Here is a 25,002-nt window from a genome sequence, read left to right as displayed (position 1 = left end):
TGTGATTTACTTTGACGTTGTGCCCATGCTCCAAAAGACAGGTCCTATTTACTATTATATTTAAAGTCACATATGATTTTTCGAAATAAAAAGGTCAATTTAAATGTCCACCCTTAAACCTGACCGTCAATGGGGCGTAAGCAGATCGTACGGAAACGTACGATTAAGAGTGTGTTGCATATACTCTGACTGAAGACTTGCTCGAATATGCATAATTCTTTGTATCTCAATCATAACTGCATATGCACACATATGACGTGTCTGTCGCTATTCAGTGTGGAGATACAGTATGCAGTTGTCATGTAAGTGTAGAGCTGCTGTAAACATTGTTGTAAAAATATGGTAGCCTCAGTAGCACACTGTCATTTTGCACAAAATTTAACAAGCAGATGCTATTTAACCTAATATCAGATGACTGAAACATGAATGTGTAATAATCTTTGTATAAATTACAGTATGCATATAGTTTTCTGCATGAAGCAGAGGCTCTCCTCCTTTCTCACTTCCCCCTGCTGTCCTCTCATTTATTGTGTCCGTCCTGAAGTAGCCCAGGCATTGTTTAATCCAGATGGCGTAATCACAACCCTCTCTCTGTGTCTTCCTCTTCCTATTCATACAGCCTCCTATTAATATCCTGATCCCTCACTATCCTGTCAGCAAGTAAGACTCGAGCAAACACTGGGACAAATTAGGAGAGGGAGAGAAGGAGGGAAGAAAAAGAAAAAAAGTGGGGCTCCCCAACGTGAAGAACAACAGGATGGAGAAGAGCACGTCATACGGTCAGTTACGGGCAGGAGGATCTCTGCGTCCAGAGAGAGGAGAGGGTCGAGTTCCGGACTGAGGAAAAGCAAGTCCACCGTCAACCACTTTCACAGACGCCTTATTTACTGCCGTGGAAGAGCAGCTTTACGGCTCTGTGATTCAGCCATTTGTGACTGCAAATGGGACTCAAAGGAAAATAAAGACTTCAAAAGAGCAAACCAAAGTGAGTGAGAAAGAGAAACAGGAGAAGACAGTTCTGAAACCTTTTGTGAAATATTTGTAACTTCCACAACAGGAACAGGTGGCTCCTTCATGTATATGAGCAAAAATTAAATTACATTACGAATGTGTTTAAGTAGGCCTAATACTTCCAAACAACCACAAATAACATTAGTTCAACATAATGATGACTAACGTTCTGTTGTGATAAACCACAAGTGCAGACTCTGCAAAACAGTACACCAATGACTAACACAAATGAGCGTTTTTCCCCCCAGTCACCTATATTAAACTGTGAAAATATGCACTCTGAAAAACACTATTTTTCCACTTTGCACTTTTGCGTGCAGCGGTTTCTAACTTGTCAGTATTTCCATTATATCACATTATATTTAACAGAAATCAGATTTGTCAAACATGCCAAATATGTAATATGATCAATTCGATTTTACTAGTATTTCTGAATCTTATGAATGCATTTCCCCTGTGTTTAGTAGTCTTTTTTTAATTTCGGCCAATTGTTGTAGGTTTAAAGATGAACTTTCAGTGGCTGACTGTGGTGACGCTAAACGGGTCCAAAACATTAGGACAGAGAAGGTATAGGCCTAATGTGTTTCTATACATCATTAATACACATAAATAAAAGTAGATAAGTGTTTTAGTTCTGAAAATGAAGCATTATGAACATAACAGAACGCTAAACTTTTATGTGAAGTCAAATTAAATATGTGAAGTAAATCAATGAGAGAGAATCCATTTTAAATATATTAAAAATATCTACGCATATATGAGTATATGTGTGTAGTGTAGATATTTATGTTCCTTTGTGTATGTTTTTTCAGTTGATATTGTTAGAAATATTACTGTATAATTCAGATGACTATCTGAAAGCACATTATTTTAATGAGGATAATTACAATACTATTACAATTAACAAATTGATAATTAGCCACAATCTGTTTTTAATCTAAGGTATTATTTATTTGACTATGAATTAATTTTTTTGGAATACTGATGTCATTAGAACAATAATTTCTCAGATTTAAATTTTATTATAAAAATGTTGCTCTGAAACTCTAGACCATTCACAAAAATATCTACATAAGCAAATTCTAGCTTTTCTTTTCTTTTTTCCCCCTCGATATAGCCTACCAATAATGTTTTTGATTCTGCCACATATTTAAAATATCCATCCTATTTTGGTCCAGTCAAAGTCAATGAAGATTCAATGATTAAAAAATGTATTGGTCAATTATCATCTTCTTTTATATTGTTTTTTATGTACAAACTTCTGTTTATTATCATGTTACGCTCACCAGAGGGCAGAATTGAGACACTCTCATGAGTTTCATGTTTACTCCAAGCAGCACCTCACAGTTGTTAGACTGATGACACTTTCTGTTTGTAGATTAAGAGCAATAAGAAACAGCTGTTAGGCTACCCCTAATCACTGATGGCTGTGTTTTACCCACTGTAAAGAACTCAGAATGAGAAATATGAAGATTTCAGGTAAGTAAATATCAGACTTTATTTTCTAACAATTGACTTTTAACTCATTGAAGCTTAACGGTGAAACTTTTCTCTTTCAAACCTAACTACTTTAAAAATACTTTAAAATAAATAATTCTGATGTTATAATTTAATTTAAGCATCAGGTTCACAGAAATGGTGTTTGTGCGGTCATTTTGAGTGCTTCCTGTATGCTTCATTTAAAAAATGAATAGAAGACACACAAGTGAAATAGAGACACACAAGTGATTTTTTTTTTTTCACTTTAGTCTTCTTCTCTTTTTGTAACTTCTCTGTCCTGTTAAATAGAGAATTGAGTGTGCTGATAGGGATGCGAAATTTTACAGAATCATGCAATCATAAGCGAGTGAAGGTGAAGAGGGTTGGCAAACAGTTTTCTTTATTTTAGTTATTATTAAACAAACAATCAAGCAACAAGTCACTTGACCCTTGTCTTAAATTTAGCCTCATGTTTTACACTCCCAAACCAATCATAAGCGGACTTTCTTCAAAACTATCAGTATTTTGTACAAGCTTTCAGGTCTGTGAATGATATTTCATGGTAATTTAAAGGATTTAACTTCAAATATATACTGGTAACTATACTTAAAATAAAAATCCATCTTTTTATGAATACTATTGTCTAAATCACTAGAACATGTATTGTATAGAATCACTATTCTTTTCTTGTTTGACTCATGCACTGTACCTTAAAACATGTTTTAGGTCATTTATTATATTCATACCTCATTTGACTCCATAGGTAGCCTATGCATTTTGAGTGTGTTATTTCTAATGACTGTTAAAACATGTGTTTGAGCTGTGTTAGGTTAGTGGTATTAAATATCATCTATATATCATACGGCTGTTTTTGTTGTTCAAAACCTGTATGAGTTTCTTTCTTCTGTTGAACACTTGAATAATGTTGGTAACAAGTTGCTAGTAGCCACTGACTTCCACAGACTGTAAAAATATACTGTGAAAGTCAATGGGGTCCATCAACTGTTTGGTTACCAACATTCTTCAAAATATTTTCTTTTTAGTTTAACAGAGGAAAGAAGAGGAAAAAATGCAAACAAATTTTCATTTTTGGGTGAACTATGCATTTAATATTATAGGTCATCTGTAATGGGTCATCAAGATAGCGAATTATTATTTAAATATGTGCTAACATTAACAGATTGATGTTTACTTTCCATTCTGTATTTCTCTTTGCAGAAGTGCTGTTGTTTGCAATGGCTGCATTGCACTGTGGGATAACAGAAGACATAGACTTTATTATGGGTAACTGTAATGATATCATCAGACTTCCTTGTGCAGCTACTGACCGAACAAAAACTTACCGTTACGTCATGTGGTATAAATTAGATGTGAGTTACCTTTATATTTGAACTGATTGACCTTATTTGCTTGACATTTTTGTAATGGTTGTGCAGTTTATCAGTTTTTTGCTTTGTATAAAGGATTTTGAAAGTAAAAAAGAAAGGTGCATGATGGTTAGCCAGCAAACAAAGCATTTCCTTTGATGAGTAACATCCTCTGCACCTCAGTGGCATACCATTTGGCATTTGACCTGGTCGGTCTGTCCAACCAGAAAACACCACACCACAACAAAATCCCCTAAAAAAGCCATGTCGTTCTTTTCTAGAATCTTCCCATCATCAAGAGGAAAAACCATGAATATACATATAACTTGACCAATGTTTCTCTGGAAGATAAAGAAACCCTGGTGTTAAATAACGTGCAACCTTCAGACTCTGGACAATATAAATGCTACCTGGCTGCAGAGGTTGGAGGTCAAAATGACCATTCTTTTATTGGATTGAATATCTCAGGTAATTTAGAGCCCGGTCAGTCTAGTTCATTCCCCATAAAATCTGCTCGATAGTGAAATTCTGTATGTTGGTGTCATCAAAACCGTACCTTTAAGTGCATGTTTAAACCTCTTATTATATTTAGAATGGCATGCATGATCTCGTAAAACTAAGTATCCCATTAAACAAATAATGGTTGTCTTAATTTTCAGAATGCTTGGATGTGAGCACAGTTTATCCCATCACCACCACGATCCCTGCTGATTCCTGTCCTGCTGTAGAAGAATTAACTGTTCCCTGGGCTGTGATTGGCCTTTCTCTTATTAGTGTCACCAAAGTCATTCTTTGCATTGTAACTGTGGGGGTGAGTATATTAGCATTCCAATCAGTCAATTAAAAGACCCACAGAGATTTCCAGGAAACACACAGAATCATTTTAGATTACTGTTAAGTGTAAGTGAAGTGGGTCGTTCATTTATTTTTATTTTGAAAGAAATTATAACTTTTATTTAGAAAGGATGCATTAAAGTGCTCAAAAGTGACAGTAAAGGCATTTATAATTTTACAAAAAGATTTCTATTTCAAATAAATGCTGTTCTTTCTATTCATCAAAGAATCCTGAAAAAGTATGGGTTTCCACAAAGATATTAAGCAGAACAATTGTTTTCATGATTGATAATATTTAATAAATGTTTCTTGAACATCAAATCAGCATATTAGAATGATTTCTAAAGGATCATGTGACACTGAAGACTGAGTAATGGCTGCTGAAAATTCAGCTTTCCCATCACAGGAATTAATTACATTTTAAAATATAATAAAATAGAAAACTTAAAGTCATTTTAAATTGTAATAATATTCCACAGTATTACTGTTTTACTGTATTTTTAATCAAATAAATGCAAGCTAGGAGAGCAAAAAAGACTTTTCATAAAAACTTACCGACCACAATCTTTTAAAGCCTATTTATAATAAAATCCAATTATAAAGCCACACTTGTGAGAAATAATCACATTGTGAGATATAAAGATAAAAAATGGAACTACGAGAAAATAAAGTAGCATTTTTATTTCATCCAGTACACATAGTTAATTCATGTGTCATATAGATGGCCTCAAAACAGACATAAGCTGTGTCTCATTTTGAAGGCTGCGTCCTCCAGAGGTTGCATTTGTCAGCCACATACGTCATAGAGGATGACTCATTTTATAACAGTAACAATTATAAAATTGTCTGCGTAAATTACTGAAATTTCTTTCTTTGCAAAGTAATAGTTACTTTCCCGAAATGAGGCAGCCTCAATGATGCATGCGGCTGAAAAGGTGACCTCTGGAGGCTGTTGCGCTTTAAAATGAGACACAGCTCATGTTTTGAGTCCGCCTACACTTAAAAGACAAAAGTATCATTTACATATTTTAGGCATTTCATGGTTATGCCACAACCATTCAAAGTGTTTCTGACCTGATTCTCAATAAAACTGCGGTGATCCTATGCTGACTGCATATTTAAACACACGCCTCACAGACCGACAGTAAACATATTTGACCTGTTTTTGCACTGAACTTCTCCAGAAACTGTTGCATAACAGGAAACAGAGACGGTGAGGCCCATAAGCTTTACACGAATCCCCCACACTTACATATGCCCCACCAGCAATGTCTTTGTATGCTGTGTCTATCACAGGAAATAATGCTTTTTTCTGCAGAACCCTGTGATGGTCTTGTAGTAAACGCATAATGCTGCAGCTGTGTGTGCACTTCAGCTTTTCAATTTTTTACCACACGACTGTTTTGCTGAAACAACTAACAATCCTTTAGATTTCAGAAATGATTGAAATGACAAACCACAGGTTCGTTGCTAAGAGTATGTGGGAGAAGGTTTTGTGTGTGTGTGTTTCAGTGCTTTTGAAACCTGGCTCATATAAATTTTCCTTTCACAGGTGTGTGATCGAGTCATATATAGAACAGTAAGAAGAAAACAGGAAGTAAGGGGAAGCAAGACTGGAAGGTCAAGCTGGAAAGACTGAGATTCACAAAAAGCTGATGGGGTCATTTTAGTTTTACGCATCCATTAGCCAAGTTAAAACAGACCAAGCCTGTAAACATTTACAAGGTTGTTCACACCATTAGGTTGTGTTGATAGGATCCGTTTTATTTCTGTGTGGTTTTGCTATTCTTAATTACTTTTTATGGATGGTTTATTCCTAGGGGAAGAAGGACGGGCTATAATGGGAGCTGTTTTATAGCTGTTGAGGGAGACAAGAGTCATGGAGGGTTGCAATTCATTAGACCTGTGCTCTGCCACAGCTGCACACTGTTGCCTTTTGTTTGTTTTTACATTCCCCCCCCCCATATTTTATAATTGTATATACTCTGTAAATATTTTTTACTGTCTGTATCACATTTATGTACTTTATGAATCTTAAGGTTTATTACTAGGGCTGCCAGTCGATGAAATTTTTAAATCTAATTAATGACATAATGTGGTGATTAATTAATTCTTTTTTATAAATTTGACTGTGAAAATACCCTTAAAAGATAATTTATAGCTATTGTATTAAATGAGAAAAGTATCAAGTAGCTTTAGAAATAAATATTTTATTTGATTAAAAAAATAAAAAATAAAAATAATACACGTTTAGCTACAACAGCCTAACATAAACTATAATACAAGATGATCTGAGAAAAAAGTATTTTTTGTTCATTCGATTCGTTCAAATAGCTCAAAGTTCTGCTGCATGTGGCTTTATAGGTACAGTAATATTTTTGTTGCCAAAATTGAGCAAAAACAGAAAATATGTGACCTTGGACCACAAAACCAGTCATAAGTCGCACAGGTATATCAAAATGATTGATTTTTCTTTTATGTCAAAAATCATTAGAATATTAAGTAAAGATCATGTTCATGTAAAGATCATGAAGATAATTTCCTACCGTAAATATATCAAAATGTAATTTTTGATTAGTAATATGCATTGCTAAAGACTTAATTTTTACAACATTACTTTGATTTTTTTTGCACTCTCAGATTCCAGATTTTCAAATAGTTGTATCTCGACAAATATTGTCCTATCCTAACAAACCATACATCAATGGAAAGCTTATTTATTCAGCTTTTAGAATATGAATAAATCTCAATTTTGAAAAATTGACCCTTATGACTGGTTTTGTGGTCCAGGGTCACATATTGTGTTTAAAATATAACACAAACTTAACTTCTTATTTACTGAACTGTTGTATAGAATTATGTTTGCACTCGTGCTATTTGGGACAAAAACAGCACTCGTGTGATATTGCACTTGCTGCTCATGTGATATCGCTTATCATATGACATAAACCTGAGACAACTCATACAGGGGCATTTTTGCCCCAATATATTGAATTTAAGGGGCATATACTGTAGCTGCATTTTATGGACTACATCATGCAGTGAGCTGCTGCCCTACATCATGTTTGTCAACTCAGCAGTCAACTGGTTGAAATGAGGTATAGGTCTGGGGTGGGGTGGGTGCCTTAACTGCGTTAAAATATTTTAATCACGCTACTTTTTCCATAACTAATTAATTAAATTAACATGTTAAATTGACATCCCCAGTTATTATTATGAATATATATAGATATAGATATAGACAAATAATTTAAAATGTATTTATATAGATCATATGTCCATACGCTCACACACGGATAGCCTAAATATTCAACAGAGAAATATTGGCTTTAGAATTAAGTTTTCCATTCATGTGTATTATGAGGATCATCAGTAGTTACTGTTAAGTTGCAGACAAAATCAGTCCAGCTCTATACTGTAATTCTGATACTTTAACTTGATTTATTTGTCACTTCAGGTCTGTTTGTATGTGCCAGTTTTAAAGTTTCACAGTTATGCAACTGAGTGACACAGTAAGCTGGAAATGAAAATGAAAGAAAGATGTAGCCGTCTATATACCTGTGCCAGAGAGCGCTGCGGGCGGATAACTTTCCGGATAATAGCCTACATGACGATGCCGAGTCTGATAGCACTACTACATGCTATCTGGGAAACACAACTATAGCCTATTATATATCACTAGTCCATGTTTGAGTAATAAAATGTTTCTGCTTTGTGTGTGTGTGTGTGTCTGGATCCATATACTGGCTGTAGACTCTGCCAAACTCAGAGGAGGGAGTTTCCTTCTGGGACATGTGTCACTAGGCAACCACTTAGTCTTTTTACTTTTTTGATCCCCATGAGGAGACAAGTATTATAATTCATACAGAATGAATTTTTTTTGAAAATGAAAAATGCAGAAAGTTTTGTATGAGGGGTAGGTTTAGGGGTGTTAGGGTAAGGGGATAGAACACAGTTTGTACAGTAGCCTATAAAAGGCAAAAGATGTTTCTATTTAAATGTGTTCTGTACAAGTTTCTGAATGGATAAGTTTAGGTGTAGGGGTTGGATAGGTGATAGAAAACATCATTAACCTGATAGAAAATCAAAGGCAATGTCTTCACTAAGATAGCGAACAAAGTGTGTGTGTGTGTTTTAAATAACGCAGCTTATGTGCAGCACCCTTTTAGACTTTTTTTGTTTTTTATTGTTATAATAAAACAAATGATCGTAACACCAAAGAGATGTTCATTTACAGCATGTACTGGACATCCTTTTGTAAATTAAACTGTGTAAACAATAAAATAAGAGCATGTAAATAAAAATGAAAGTGTTGTTGTGTTACGAATCGTCCAATGAGATCGCATATCTTGGGAGTTTCCGGTTATTCTGTTCTTAAGTGAAAGGAGAACGCGCAAGAAACAAACATTGATCATGCTGCACATATACTTTATAATTTGTAAGTACAAAATGCATTTGTGCACATGCACAACGTAATGTATGTATTGCGTAATTGCAAAAGGGTCAAGAAAGAAAGAAAGGAACGCGTAAACACTAAAGTGAAACTAACCGTTTGTGTAGCCTACATTACCAAAACTTCCGCGTCCGCGTCTCCAAAACAGAAAAGCTGCAGTGATAATCTCGTTTAAATGTGTTTTCATGCAAGACACTGGCAGTGAGTGCAACCTTTAATAAATACATCAAATGTTGTTATAATTTCTTTCCTTCAGTTCATCTGATTCACCTGTCAGTATCGATAAAGGAGCACCACTGGATTAAAATGCCATGTCCAGCTAGCATTGAACAAGGTGTAAAATACAGGAGAATCACCTGGTACAAGGTTGGTGTATGTTCAGTATTTCAAATGCACAGCCAGCTGTTAAGAGTAGCTGACAACCTGCAACCCCTGCAGGTTGGCTTTAGTGATTCACCTGTCAATCATCACATTTGCCCAGTCAAAATCAAGAGCTATAAATCCATACAATTTATTTACAAAAAAACCCTAACTTTTTTACAGGTTGAAGAGGGTTCTGATGTGCTGACTGGACTTGTTTTGAAGGATTTGCTAAAAAACATTACAACCCTCTATAAGTTTGCAAATTATTCCTATGAGGTAGGGGAAGACAACTCTCTTCTGGTCCCTAGTTCTGCTAAAGTAGACTGTGGCATTTACAGATGCACCTTATGGCCTCCACTGGGTCATTACATTCAGGAAGGAAATACTGATTATTATTCAGCAGGTGAGAACTTATGTTAAGATGCAAAGTGTATTGCTGTTCCCCCTTCACAGATGTGCTTTGCCTTATAAAGTTGTTGAAGACTCCACTTTTAGTTTTAAGAGAAGTACAAAGGAGAATTACCATAAAAATTATTTCCCTTATTTATAAACTGTAAACATTCATGTTGACATTTCATTTAATCCATTTGTGTTTGGTTTTTAATTTCCCTTAAATGGTATAATGTGGTGTGAACTAAAACTTTTGTGTGTTTGTTTTTGTGGTTAGACTGCATAAAGCCTCAACTACAAGCGGTAAGCTTCAAGAAGCATGATCTGCCTGCCAGTCATCGTTTTAAATACATCATAATCCCATGTGTGCTGATGGCTTGTGCTGCTGTTATCATGTTTCTGAACCACAAAATGATTAAGAAAACAAAAGAAAAATATAATATCAAGAAAAAACTTGTGCAAACTGATGAAAGCATATAAGTAACTGTTTTTTACTGTATATGCAGCGTACGAACTACGGGGGAGCTAGGGGGAGCTCGGCTCCCCTTAATAAGACATGGGCTCCCTTGAAAACGTGATTTGTGAAATTTTGGGGGGTCTCAAAAAATATTGACTGTGTTATTTTGACGTGCAATTTCAGTTTTGTGTAATGTGATCATCGTGGATTATTATGTGTAAAATTGCAAAAATATCATTCATTCATGCATGACGGCGATTTAAACCTAATTCACTTCAATAAAGATAACTATACATGTTATTCTTGTCATGAGCATCAAGGTGTGGGGGCGCTGCGGTGCAAATTCCACTCATGTTTAGTACGTGTTAACTCAAAGATTCGTAGAAAAAATATAAACATTGGACTCTGTGGTCGATTCTGTGTTAAGGTAAGGCATGTTATTCGCAATTATGTGTTGTGGCTGGGTTGTTATAGGTCTGCGTGACTCTCGATGTCTTAGGCCTAATTGAACGGAGGAATTATGGTATTCTTCTGTAGCCTGACGACGAGTAACTTTAACCGTTGTTCATGTGAACTCAGACAGCCTGATGCTTTGTTTATAGACTATTTGTGGGTGGCTGTTTGTTGTTTCACCTATCAATTCGTGTCGATAAAGTATAATAGGGTAAATCCTGTATAGTGATTTATCCAATAGGCTATAGTGCTTGCATAAAGCAAGTAGTGCATACACTTGTAGCTGTTATGTGTCTTTGTAATTCATTGTAAGTCCCCTTTTGAGCCACGCGCAAGCGCATGACAAGGTATAGTTCGAACACTGTATATGTATTACTTTTGCATTACCATTTGACATCAACAGTTTCTGGCTCAAGCAGCACATCGCACCATCAGTTAATGATGTTATATATTTGTAAATAAAGAGCACTGTGTTTATTAAAAAATTATGCAAATGCACATATGACATGTAAATGCATGGTCACACTTTATTTTAAGGTCCAATTTTCGTTATTAACAAACTGTTAACTATGACTCGAACTCTTAATTTGCTGTATATTTAGTAGTTGTTAAGTTAGTAGTAATAGTAATTGTTAAGTTTAGGTATTGGGTTAGGGATGTAGAATATGGTCATGCAGAAAATGTGCTTTATAAGTACTAATAAACAGCCAATATGCTAATAATAGGCATGCTAATAAGCAACGAGTAATAGTGAGAATTGTTCCCTATACTAAAGTGTTAGCAAATACATGAATAAAGTAATTACATGTTTCTTGTTTTTATTACTGTTGTTAACAATTATTATTATCTCTTTTGTTAACAAATTCTCAGTAAACACTGGAAGTGTCATGATAATTGCAAACATGCTTTAAAGGAACACTCCACTATTTTTGAAAATGCAAATTTTCCAACTCCTCTAGAGTTAAACAGTTTAGTTTTACCGTTTTCGAATCCATTCAGCCGATCTCCGGGTCTGGCGGTAGCACTTTTAGCTGCAGCTTAGCATAGATCATTGAATCTGATTAGACCATTAGCATCTCGCTCAAAATAACCAACGTGACCACCTGCTTGCACAGGGAGCGTGCCTTCCGTTGGAAGTTACCTAGCTGGGGACTATTTTCAGGCGCTGCGTAATATCATGCCGTAGTTTTAAAGGCTTTGAACATAAGAAGTTTTCAAAATTCATCATAATTGTCTATCATCTCAACGTGCAGTGTCATATAGCTATTGTAAATAACATGAAACAAGTGAAAACCCACACTATATTTTTGAAGATCAGCCACTGAATGAGATCAGTGAATCAGGCCACAAAATGATGATTACACCATCATCAGTAACTAACCAGAACCATTTAATCATAATTTTTCTACACTTTTCTTGCTATAACAAATGTGCTTTACAAACACAGTTACAACAACCAGACAAACTAACATTAAAAAGTGAAGGGTCAAGAGCCCAACTAAAGCAAACCCTGATCGCTCTGCTGTCTTATTTCAGTTGATTTCATCTAAGGCTGTGGCTGTATGTCAGTTGTAGTTTAATTTCTTGCTCTTTTCTTCAGCGATTCTGCTTGTTAACAGCAGCTGCTCATCATTGGCTGAATTCACTCATTAGTTTTCATTCTCTCTGTCAGGTGGACTATATTAGTAAACTCATGTAGGGAATAGTGAATGAGGGTGTAGGGTGTGATTTGAAACACAGCCTCTGAGTGTCAACTCTGAATGCTGTTACTTCACAGTACTGCAGAAGGCTACTTTCTCGAAAACAACAAATATTACCCAGAATACATTTTTTTTTTTTTTACGGGATTGCACTGTTGTAATGAAAAAACAGGATGTTACTGTCAGAATATGGCCGTTTTTTTACAGCAAAATTTTTACAGTGTAGGCATATAGTATACAGGGTTTGTACAGTGCTTGAAATCCTTGAAAATGCGTGAATTTAACGTAGTGTTTTCAAGGTTTGAAAAGTGCTTGGATTTTGGATAAAGTTCTTGAAACCGCATGAAATTGCAATTGCATTGATTTTATAATAATTTGCTTTATTACTGAATAGTTCACTTTTTAGATAAAATGCGTTTTTATTGATGTGCACCCTCTGATAGAACAGGGTGGGAGATAAAAACATGCCAGGAGGTTGCCGCTTCAGTCAGTGTTGTCTTGAAAATGACACATTATGGTTAAAATAATGTAAAGTCTTCTGTAAAGTCTGTTTTTTTTCATGCATGGGAGAGTCTGCGTCTTGAAGCCGTGTAATAGGTAAGCAATCCTGCTCAGTTAAACTAAATCTTTTAAGACTGTCGTGATTAAAGTAAAATAATAAAATAAACATTCAAAGTAAAAAATGCAGCATGGGTGTTTTTAGATTAAAGCATCTCTGAAGTGAACCGACTGCCTTCAGAAAAGTTTCAGTGGCATTTTCATTTCATCTGACCAACATATAATGTCTGATAAAGTAGCGTTTATGAGAGCGACGCGGCTTTGTGTACAGCCCTTACCGGGGAAGCTGTATTTCTGCCGTTCCACCTAGTGGCAGAAGATGAATATGCATTTTTAATAAGCCCCTCTGCTGTTTTTATTCAGAACAAAAAGCTAATGTGCCTTAAAATAAATTAAGACAGTAAGGTGTTTGCTTTAAATTAAAACAATTCTTTATAATTTTGACTCATCCCTTTTCTTTATTTAAAAAAAATAGTTTAAAGTCTGAAATGTGAGGTTTGTCACTTTATAAAACTTTATTTGTGAAAATCTGTATTTGAAAATCTATTTTGCAAATCATGTGTTTTTGCAGTCATTTTATGGTTTAATATGTTAGGCTACCATAGACATTGCCCTACCCCGCTCATACAGTATTTATTTTATTTGTGCAGGTCTTAAAAAGCCTTAAATGTTAATTTAAAAATCCTGCAGATACCCTGTAAATTCTTTATTTATTATTTTTTTTTTAATTGTAAAAAAACAACAACTATAAACTGTATGTTGGCTATTTACATTATGCAGTGTTATATGCAATCCAGACAGGTGATTTTTAATAGCACAATAACATCTTATTTAAAGTGAAGAACTCAAGTAGGCCCTGTGTAAACCTGTAATTTACCACAGTTTAAAGTGCTGGAAAAGCTTGAAAATGCACCTTGAAAGTGCTTGAATTTGAATTTGGAAAAGGTGTAAGAACCCCATATAGGGATTAGTGAATGAGTGAATTTCGGACACAACTTTCGCAGTTGGTCCATTTTATTTCCACTATAGTTTAACCAGGCGAGTACTATTGCATTGATAGGGTAATCAGCCAATCAGTGATGATGAGAACATAATAGGCGGGCATAATTGCAATGACAGGCCAATCATAGTGTACGTTTTCTCTTGTATCTCTCTCTCTTTACAGATTGGTGTCGTTTTTGGACAGTGTCACTTAGAAAGATGAGTGAACCATTAGAGCTCATCATTCTGTAAATCCGAATTCACCGAAAATCATTTTACAAAGAAACAGCTTCACAGAACTATAAATACTATGCTTCTTTGTTCACTTATATGTGAGGGGGAAATGTTCAGCCCTTAATTTTATATAATGTCAAAACAATTTACACGTTTTTTTTTTATCCCAATGAGCTTTATGTGTTGCAATTTATCACAATCCTTCCACGTTCAGGATGAACGTGTGTTAAAGAGCACTGTTCAACCCCCATATATTTTTTTTCTGAGGAGTTTCCTCACAAGAACTGTGGAAAGCAGCCAACTTGGGAGGAAATGAGCATCACACATTTCACCAGTGCGATAATGATTCGCTTGATTGTGTTGGGTGAGTCAGATTTCGCTTTCTTTATTTTACCCGTTATTTTTACTCAATGTTTACTTAGGCCTAATTATAAAGGGTGTAAAAGGCCCCTAGATATTTGTTATAATTTAAAAAACAAGAACGGCAACAGTATAAATCAGCCTGTTCACGCAAACTCCAGTAACGACAGATGTAGCTATAGCCTATTACCTTATCTGTAGTTGTCTACCCAGTAACCAAACAAGCTAAGCGTACGTCAGAAGCTTTGTGCTGTTTATTTTTTTCCGCAGCAGTGTGTTTTTACCTGTGATGTCTGTTTTTAGCGTTGACCCTTAATATAGTAGTTGGCAGCGATGAACTCACCTTCGTCACCGCAAGTTGCAGAGAGGACATAGCTTTGCACTGTACTTTCCATAAAAACTGTCAGAACTACACCTCTGTTACGTGGTACAAGGTGAGCCATATGTCCATCTGTCAAATCTCATATGACCACTGCTAGAAACCATATTCTGTTTGTCATGTTTAGCCTACGTCATGCTTTCTTTCTCAAACATTTTGTGATGTGGATATGTTCAGGTGTCTTATAAGTTTATGGTTTAGCCTATACAGGAAATTAACACAGAATGCGTTTTACGTTTAAAACGCGAGAAAAAAGAAAGAAAAGAAAAGAAAAACACTTGTTTTTAGAACGCATCGTGTATGCAAAAGACGAGACGCACACGAGTGTCTGGCGCACGTTTACATAAAAAAAACAAAACAATGGAAAAGCAGCGCAGTGGAATCCAAAATGCGTTCTGTGAACGGTCTTTAATGTCTGTGGCTTTAAGCAGAAAACATGTTGAGACGCATTCATTTCCTTTACACCCATTCCTCTTAATTCTTCATTCAGAGCCAGTTTTATCTGTACATTCAGACAGTTAGGCGCGTTTCCATTACCCTTCAAATTGCGCAAATTGAAATTGCGAATTGAAAATATGGAAACGCGTCAATTTCGCAAAAACGGCCATATATCGCAAAAACGTTTTTACACTCGCATGAGGTGGTTTTTAAGGCAATGCGAAAAAGGAATAATTCGCAAAACTGCAATGGAAACGGCTTTTTTCGCATTTACAGGTCACATGCTGCTTTGCTGCTTCTGTAAAGATACACGCATAAGCCTCTATGCATCCCGCACCGTGGTTGAATCTGCCGGTGGGGGCGGGGCCACAAATCCACGAGTTTACAAACCCGAGGGAACGGATTGCGAAAGCGTGCGCACGGATTATGAATTTGTGGGTACGGATTCAAAATCCGAAGGTACGGTTTACAAAATCTGAGCGCACGGATTGGAAATTCGTGGGTACGGTTTATTAATCCGTGGGCACGATTAGTTAAACCGAGGGAACAGTTTAAGAATTCGTGAGTACGGTTTATAAACTGAGGGGACGGATTGCAAAACCGTCGCCACGGATTGTTTTTTTTCTCCTACAGGTGACTTCCCGGGCTCCGTAGTAACGCGCCTACTGACAGTGACAAACATTTCCATATAAAATAATTATTGTGTATTTCAATTTCTTTGGGCAATAACTTGCATTTGTCAGACTCTGTTCCGTGTTTTGCTTCATATGTTTCCTTTTGCCCTTATTTGGTCCTTCCCGTTCCTTTTTATTAAATTCATTTGTTCCCAGGTGTGTCCCATTAGTTCCCCTGTACTTATACCCTGTGTTTCCCTTGTCCGGAATTGTCTTACCCCAGTGCTACGTGTGATTTCCTGGTATTCTGTTCATTAAAGTTCTGTTTATTGGAATCTCCTACGTCTCCGCGTATCCTCGCTCCAGCACAGTAGGCACGCATGACAGCATTGGGGTGAAATAAATGAATAACATACAATGTTATTTAGTATTAATAAAAATTAAATATTTATGTAAAAATGTGTAGGCCTAATATATATATATATATATATATATATATATATGATAGTAGTAGTAGCAATAATAATGATGATGATGATAGTCTTATAATTAAAAAAAATAAAAAATTTAGCCTACAATAATTCATATTCACGGTTTGTGATAGCCTGTTATTAAATTTGTGGGTTTTTGGAGCCTACAGGTGTGCCGATTTTTTTGTTTTTCATTATCAAAAATTAGCATTTAAAAATGAATGTAAATTTGATTCTATGTAACTGACTGCTGAATGAGTAATTCAATCTCAAATAATTTTTTTAATAGTTAATGTGATTTATAAAAGAAGCTAATTTTGGTAGTGTGTGGTTATACAGTATCAAATGAAATTTGAAGAAAAGAAAGTTAAGGTGCAATTAATTTTCATAACCTTTTTAGTGCTGCAAATGCAGAGCTATTCACACACTTGTATAAACTCACTCTGTTCTTTTTTTTTGTTCTTTTGTTTTTTTTTTAAGTTCTACAATAACAGCAGTGACAGATCTACAACAATGACAATCCTCATAAAGTCAGAAAATGTCATCCAGACTGATAAGCGCAACGATTCTGTGTCACTGGATAAAAATGCATCTTTGGTCTTAAGGAAAGTTGCTCCTGCCAATTCTGGGATCTACAAGTGTTTAATTAGAGCCAAAGCTGGAGGAATGAACTGTCAAAATCTGGTTAGACTTAATATCTCAGGTATTTCATATATTAATAAACAATTGTGAAAATGAACAAATGAATATGTGGCATATTGTTATACAGAGTATTGCACATTTTGGTTTAGTTTCCAGTGTCTAGATACATATTGCTCCCAGTTTCAAATGCAAACAAACAATATGGCTTTGCATTGTTCTTCTAATCATTTATGTGCATGATTCACTTGTTGAAGATCATTTCTGGTTAGATAATATAGCCCCATTTGTCTCCCTAGATTGTGTGTCAACAGCTTCACCCATCATCTTTGATTTCTCCACCAAGTTTATTAATGAATCATGGGCAAACATTAGCATCCCATTGCCTCATGTGAATGATGATTCAGTGCTCTTTGTCCTTTGGGGTTGTGTAGGACTGGCTGTGAGCAAACTTGTCCTCAGTACCATTTGCATATGGGTAAGTATTTCTAAATGTAGCTAATTTATCTCATATCTTCTAAGCATTTTATTTGAATTATTACAAGTAAAGGTATAGGTTCAGCAAAGCAGTAGATGTAGCTAAACACAACAAGGAAGTAACTAGTTTAAATACCAAAGCTCTTAAAGAAAACACTGAGGACTAATTGCAAAAATCGACTCTGGAAGTCTAATCCTAGCTGTTATTGTGAAAACCTATTTCTAAGCTATAAAGGTAATTACATGCTTCTGTTCTCAGGTTTTCAAGGAGCTCAGTAAACTTAAAAGAAGACAGACTTAGACCAACCACTGTTTACCTGCCATATGGTTTAGTAATTTATTATCATCATTTTAATAATTTATCTGTGAATTTACCTGTGAATAATACACTTAATGCAACAGTCATGATGAAACCGTATTGATACGCTGAGGAACTGATATCCTTATCAGTGTTATTTCAGAATTATTTATAATATTATATACTATTATAGCATTTTTAACTTAATAGCTTTTATTTTTATATTTTCAGTTTTCATTTTTATTTTAGTAATTTTGTCATGTGATTTTTGTCATTTTTTATTTACTAATATTTGTATTTATTTAAATGTACCAAAGCAAATTGTAATAGTTTTAGTTTGTTAACAATAAAATTGCTTCCTACAATATATAAATACATATGCATTTGTATCCATTTTACTGCTTTAAATTGTCCAGTAATAAGGTTAATGACCTAGTTTAAGCTTTTATAAATGTGTTTGTTTCTCTTTGTGTGTGGGTGTTGTGTGTGGAAATTGGTTTGCTCCATGGGTGCAAATGTTCTGAAAAAACTCATATGAGGTCATCATCCCCATGCGAAAAAATACATACTCAGATATACTGTGCTTTTGACCATGTAGTGTATGGGTTATAACTAAGATTAGGGATAGTATCCTAATGCAAAAAGGCAGTTTTATGAGACAACCATCATGAAACTGTACTGATACTCTAATTGAGGAACTGGCCTTGCTTCATATCTGTTATATTTATTTACAATTTGCTCAACCAAACTCCAACCCATTCTTACTTCCAAGGCATGAAACTCATATGTACACTGAACAAAATTATAAACGCAACACTTTTGTTTTTGCCCCCATTTTTCATGAGCTGAACTCAAAGATCTAAGACTTTTTCTATGTACACAAAAGGCCTATTTCTCTCAGATATTGTTCACAAATCTGTCTAAATCTGTGTTAGTGAGCACTTCTCCTTTGCCCGTGAACTGAATGTTCATTTCTCTACCATAAGCCGTCTCAAAAAAAGGCGTTTCAGAGAATTTGGCAGCTCAGCACCCCTACTTCCCGCGTCCCTGACAGGAATATATCTATATATTCATATTTTTAACATTGGCATTGTGCTGTGTGATAAAACTGCACATTTTCGAGTGGCCTTTTATTGTGGCCAGCCTAAGGCAGACCTGTGCAATAATCATGCTGTCTAATCAGCACCTGTGAGGTGGATGGATTATCTCGGCAAAGGAGAAGTGCTCACTAACACAGATTTAGACAGATTTGTGAACAATATTTGAGAGAAATAGGCCTTTTGTGTACATAGAAAAAGTCTTAGATCTTTGAGTTCAGCTCATGACAAATGGGGGCAAAAACAAAAGTGTTGCATTTATAATTTTGTTCAGTGTATAAAATCGTAAAAATAGTTTAACGGGGTTTTACAGCAATACCATAGAAAAACAAAAAAAAAACATTTAGGTTCCCCAAAGAACCTTTCAGTGAACAGTCATAAGAACTGTTTTTTTTTCTTAGTGTGAAGAACATTTTAAAAATCTAAAGAAACTTTTCTGCTATAAGAACGTTTTGTGCAATGGAAAGTTTCCATGGATGCTAAAGGTTCTTCATGAAATCATAGATGCCTTTATTTTTAAGAGTGTATGAAGAATCTCCACACAGCTTTTTACGGTGGCCAAATCTATCAACCTCCAATAATCAAAAGCACCATAACAGTGGTCTGAAGCCTCATATGAGAGCTTTATGTGATGGACAGAGAGAGATTTGTCATCATTTACTCTCAAACTTTTTCTCACTCTCATCCCCACAAGAAAAACGACATATAGGGAACTTAATGCTAAGTTCTGAGTGTATGAGATGGTTTGGACATTGCATGACCATCTGGGTATTACCTGTTTGCAACAGCAAAAAAATATGTGGTGCCCAAAACACCTCTGGTAAAGCTTTATAATTGAATCAGTTTGTCTGGTCCAGCTTGACATCATTTCACACAAGCAGATGCTTTATGTGATGTGCTGAGAGGATCAGCAGCAGCCAGCTCCCCACCCTCACAAATCTATATTGCTCCAGAAAAGTAAAAAAGTCATGCATTACCACTTTCTGTTCCAGTATCTTCCCTCTCACTGAAGGCCAGTTCTGAGGGCATTAAAACCCAGGACCAACCCCCCTAAATCCACTTGCTCAGTGCCTTTCCCCAGGCCATATCTATTAGAAACAAGGATTTAGCTGCTAAAAACATTTCTCTAAAACCAACTTAAAGACATATCACGGGTTCAATAAGCATTTGCAACATTAGCTGTATTATTACATATATTAGTGTTCTAATGTATTTCGCACCAGTTCCTTGTAGCTCAACAAAATCTAAATTATTAACGGACAATATTTTCAGCTACAGGAAGGATAATAAAGTTGTTGGCCAGTTGATGGAAGTAAATTCGAGGCTATGTCTTCAATTCACTCGATTAGTGACTCAGTAGCTCCCTCTTCTGTTGACTGATTGTGGACGTTAATCAAAATGTACTTACTCGACGTATATTGCTGGTCTTATTGTGAGCGATTCATGGTGGATGTTTCTCCAAAGAAAAAAAAAATGCCTTTATTCTTTACACAATTTAAAAGAACGTTGTATGAAACAGCTTTCCATTTTCTTTTCATCACCTAAATGGCTAAATTGAACCTTTAGCCATAAAATGACCATAGGCTATGTCCTCTAGCTTTTCCAGAACATGTCCTGGCCAGGATTTTAGCACACGTACATCACGGAGACGTCTATTTGACGTCCGCATCCTACATCTGGAAGACATATATTTTTAGAGTGTTTGCTCATCTGCAATAGGTCTATAGGACGTTTCCTATAGACGCATCAGATGTCAAATAGACGTCTATTAGATGTCTTTAAGATATTTATGATTTAGAATGTAAAACTAAAACTGACATCTTACAGACGTCTGTCAGATGTTTGTTCACAGCAGATGCTTTCCAGATCAATCGATCTTTAACAGACATCTTGCAGACGTGGGTGTGCTATCTGAGAAATTGCCTAAAAATGTCCTGGTTTTGGCTTTGTTTTCCTATATGGCATACAGTCCTCATACACTAGCTATTATTATATGTACATGGGATACAGCTACGTCCGGAAAACAACAATAAAGTATATTTGCTACCTATTAGATTGTGTTTTATTAACGTCTACACCTACACCAACCCTAAACCTAACCTTACATTAATGCAGATAGCCTACAGTAATTAATTGTTGTTCACCGTGACAAAAATGATGCAATACTGATGTGCACATGTCCAGTAGGACAATCTGGCCGTATCTGGTCGATTATTTAATGCCTTCATGCTATTGGTCAAACTACATTTTAGTCATACCTCCAGCAAGTATAAAAACAAGAGACAATCGATTTCAATTTAAAAATGTCGTCCAGACATATCTGGGAAAAGAGGACGCACTGTCACCCACCTACATAAAGCTGCTTAGGTATTGTTTTTAGCAAATCAACATTCGTGCTGGCTCCATTCAGGTATCTTTATTCCCCCCCACAAATCTAATTGTTTTCTTCTACTATTTTCCATATTGAATATCCTGTTCCGGCAAATTGAGAACTGTGCAAAACCACTTTAAATCAGAAAATGAATTAGTTTCACAAAGCTCAAACAGACAAAGCTACTAAGAGTTTAATTTGACGGTTTGCTTCCTTCTGCGGAGTAAAAAAGAGATTTTGGATCTCAAAAAATTTCAGAAAGCAGAGAACCGAAAGAGGGAGAGAAATGACAAGTACTGACCTTGAGCGCTGAACGAACTCACATTCAAATTATAGTTTACCCAAAAATGTAAACTGTCAACAATTACTCACCTTTAAACTCTAAATGTATGACTGTATTCTGCAGAGCACAAAATAATTCTGAATGTTGGTAACCAAACCACTTTGAGTGACACATTGTGGACGCTGGGCTGTTGTTTTTCCAGGTACTTTGTAAGTGAGTAATCACATGAGATTTTCTCCTTAACGCGATTCTTTCATTAAGCTGCAGGGGGCCCCAAAGCACACAATAATGACTCATTCATATAAGTTCGCCGATATTTCTTTCCTAGTGAGAAGCTTTCAGATCACTGCCATAGGATTTCTGCCAACTCTCATATATTCAGTAACATATCTGATGTGTGTAGGTACCAAATGTCCTTCCCCCTGCAATGCAATGGAGGTGGTGTTGTTGTGCGTTAAAGGCACAGGATATGCAGAACAAAAAAGTCCAGGATTTTGTGTCATTATTGACCCCTGTGGTTATCAGTCATACATTTGCTTTGGGGTTTGCATCAGCATAAAGGATGTCAATTACACATACTAAACTCCAAGACATCATCTGAATCACTGGATGCAGCCCGCTCTCGCTTCAGGACTACAACAATTAAGGTCCCGAAAGTGTGAAGGCAAGATCATTAACATCATTAGCTACTGTCCTCATTGATAAGTGACTTGAGGCTCGTTCTACTTTTAAGTGTTTCTGTACAATCTTAAAAATAAAGGTTCTTTATAGGCATCAATGGTTCAACGGTGAACCTTTACCATCCATAGAACCTTTTCATTCCACAAAAGGTTCTTTACAGTAGAAAAAGGATCTTTAGATTATTAAAATGTTCTTCACACTAAGAAAAATTGTTCTTTTAAGAACTGTTCACTCAAAGGTTCTTTGGGGAACCAAAACTGGTTCTTCTATGGCATCGCTGTGAAAAGCCCCTTTTGGAACCTTTATTTTTAAGAGTGTAGCTTGATTGGTAGAGCTCAGCAAAGGGTTTGACTGATAAAAGTATCTACCAAATGAACGTTCGCAGCCAGTTCTTTCTATTTATTTGTTATATTTTAAATACATATGCTTCAATGGATCCATAACAGGATACATTTTGGTATGTGTTATTCATAGATTTCACATGATTTCATAGTGTAGTTCTTTCTAAAATACACTAGGGGAAGGACATAGATTTTAATCCAACCTATAACTGCTCATTGCACAGTTTTTCATAAGATCCAATGTTTTATGAATTCTACTGTATGCTGCATACAGGTAACAATTAACGGATCATTATGGAAGGACTTTGACCACTTTTCTCATTTTATAGTTCATTTTTGAGCAACTCAGAATTGATTATTCAGGACAATAGAGTACAGAGAGTTCTTCTGACATGTAATAAGACTCACAACAAGCAAGTAACTCCACTGGGAGAATAATAAACAAATATTGACATTTAAAGCTTATGTAGATAAACACATAAAGATTGCTTGCAATGACTGAGTCTTGGATTTCTTTTATCTTTGTTCATCTTACTGTTCACCTTACAGGTCAAGTTAAATGTCAATATGATAACAGAACAGCACTTTGCATTAAAAGCATTTGTGTTGAGAATGAGAAGGAAGAGGATTTGAATCTGATCTGAAAAATCACACATCAACGCATACACACACACAAACATTTTTATAGAAACACAGACTGGCATTCATGTATCCTACATGAAGAAACAGAGAACACATGCCGTGATTAAGCTAAACCCTTTTATTTTACTTTTTTTTTTTTGAAGACATTTGCTGGAGTTTGTGGCCACAGATACAAGTCAAGTGCTAAAGCTCATGCGCTAATAGTGTTCATAGAGTGCAAGCACAGTCCTAATAACATTGCAGTGAGACTCAATACAGGTCAGCTAAATAAGCAGAGTATCAAACTTAAACCATTAGACACCCATAAAAAATACGGAATAAGAGGGATAGTCAGAGCCAACAGGTTGAAGTTGTGCTTTGGGTGACCTGAGTTCGAATCCTGGTTTGTGGTCTCTGCAGCTTTTGGGCTGAGTTTGACTGCATAATGTTGCTAACTGGAGACAGTCCAAGCTGAATCTGATTCTGACAACTATGAGAAGCAACAAAGTTAGTGACACCTCAAAAAGACAGACTAGGAAGTGCCCTGATGTTTTTGATGTCAGCAAGCAAGTTTCACCACAGACTGTTAGTAAGATTCCACTTCAGCAGCTTTGAGCAGATGCATTTACACACCAAAATGGCTCGAACACCGTCACTAAACTAAACACTGACACTAAACTAAACCAAACTATATAGCCTACACATTTGGAACATAAGGTACTGTGAGGTCTAGAAGTGTGAGACCACTAGTTAAAATGTTTTTCCTTTTTGCATTTCTTAATAGCATTTTTGCATTTCAATCTATTTTATAAGCCTAATAATTTGAGTGAAACGTGAAATTGAAAAATTAATATGATTTCCTAATGATCTGTTTTATTATTTGGTTTGTCAATTTGCTTTAATGACATCAACATTTGAGCTTGCATGAACTCCACAAGTTTGTATAGAACTCGATATGATGTGATCCAGTATAAATTGAAATGATCCAAAGAGATAACAGTTTTGGCAAATCTTGATTGGTACAAAAATGTATGATTTCTAGAAAAAAATAGTAAGCATAAAGATCCACCCATAAACCTAACCATCAGTGGGCCCTAAGCAGATAATATGAAAACGTACAAACAAGATCATACAAATTCACCACCGATTTGCCAAAATGGCTTTTGAAAAACAGTCAAACGATCAATGTCACTAATTTACTCATTTGAATTGACACTTAGAAATAATGCAGCAATTGAAGTATTTAATATTAATGTTAATCACGTCTTTTATAAAATTTTCTAAAATCCTAAAACTGTCCATTGATTTTAAAGGTTTTAATGAGAGTTTAAATCCTCGATTTTCAGTGTAGTTTCAGACTGTCAGACCCCACTGCATAATGAATACACATAATAGACACGACTAACACATAATTGATCTGCCCTTTCAGCAAGCGATAGGTCACATTTGATCCACCCCCAGTTCTCTGATTTTCTTGCAGCACCTGAGCTTTCCAAATCCTTGATAGTGCTCAACAAATTTCCAGTCCTTTTCTCTGAATGCTATGAGTCTGCTTTTGTCCGTATCTTTATCTCTTGAAATGTAACCTCATTATGACCACCATGCTTTGGCATCGTACATCAAGGTAAACTTTTTCTTTGTACAATCATTCGT

The 25,002-nt window shown here is 35.5% G+C and overlaps 1 protein-coding gene across 1 annotated transcript; it reads left to right on the top strand.

Moving 5' to 3' along the window:
• Positions 1-14,053: 14,053 nt before the first annotated feature.
• On the top strand, positions 14,054-18,150 carry LOC107751460 (uncharacterized). Its single transcript, XM_016567206.1, has 5 exons — positions 14,054-14,644; positions 14,944-15,074; positions 17,022-17,244; positions 17,480-17,658; positions 17,917-18,150. Exons 1-5 carry the CDS (start codon positions 14,593-14,595, stop codon positions 17,956-17,958), a joined length of 627 nt encoding a protein of 208 aa, XP_016422692.1. The 5' UTR covers positions 14,054-14,592; the 3' UTR covers positions 17,959-18,150.
• Positions 18,151-25,002: the final 6,852 nt, after the last annotated feature.

This window comes from Sinocyclocheilus rhinocerous, unplaced genomic scaffold (assembly GCF_001515625.1).
Source record: "Sinocyclocheilus rhinocerous isolate Xijiao unplaced genomic scaffold, SAMN03320098_v1.1 scaffold1654, whole genome shotgun sequence".
Lineage (NCBI taxonomy): Eukaryota > Metazoa > Chordata > Actinopteri > Cypriniformes > Cyprinidae > Sinocyclocheilus > Sinocyclocheilus rhinocerous.
Note: the sequence above shows the minus strand (reverse complement) of the source record. Positions and strands in the feature narration are given on the sequence as shown.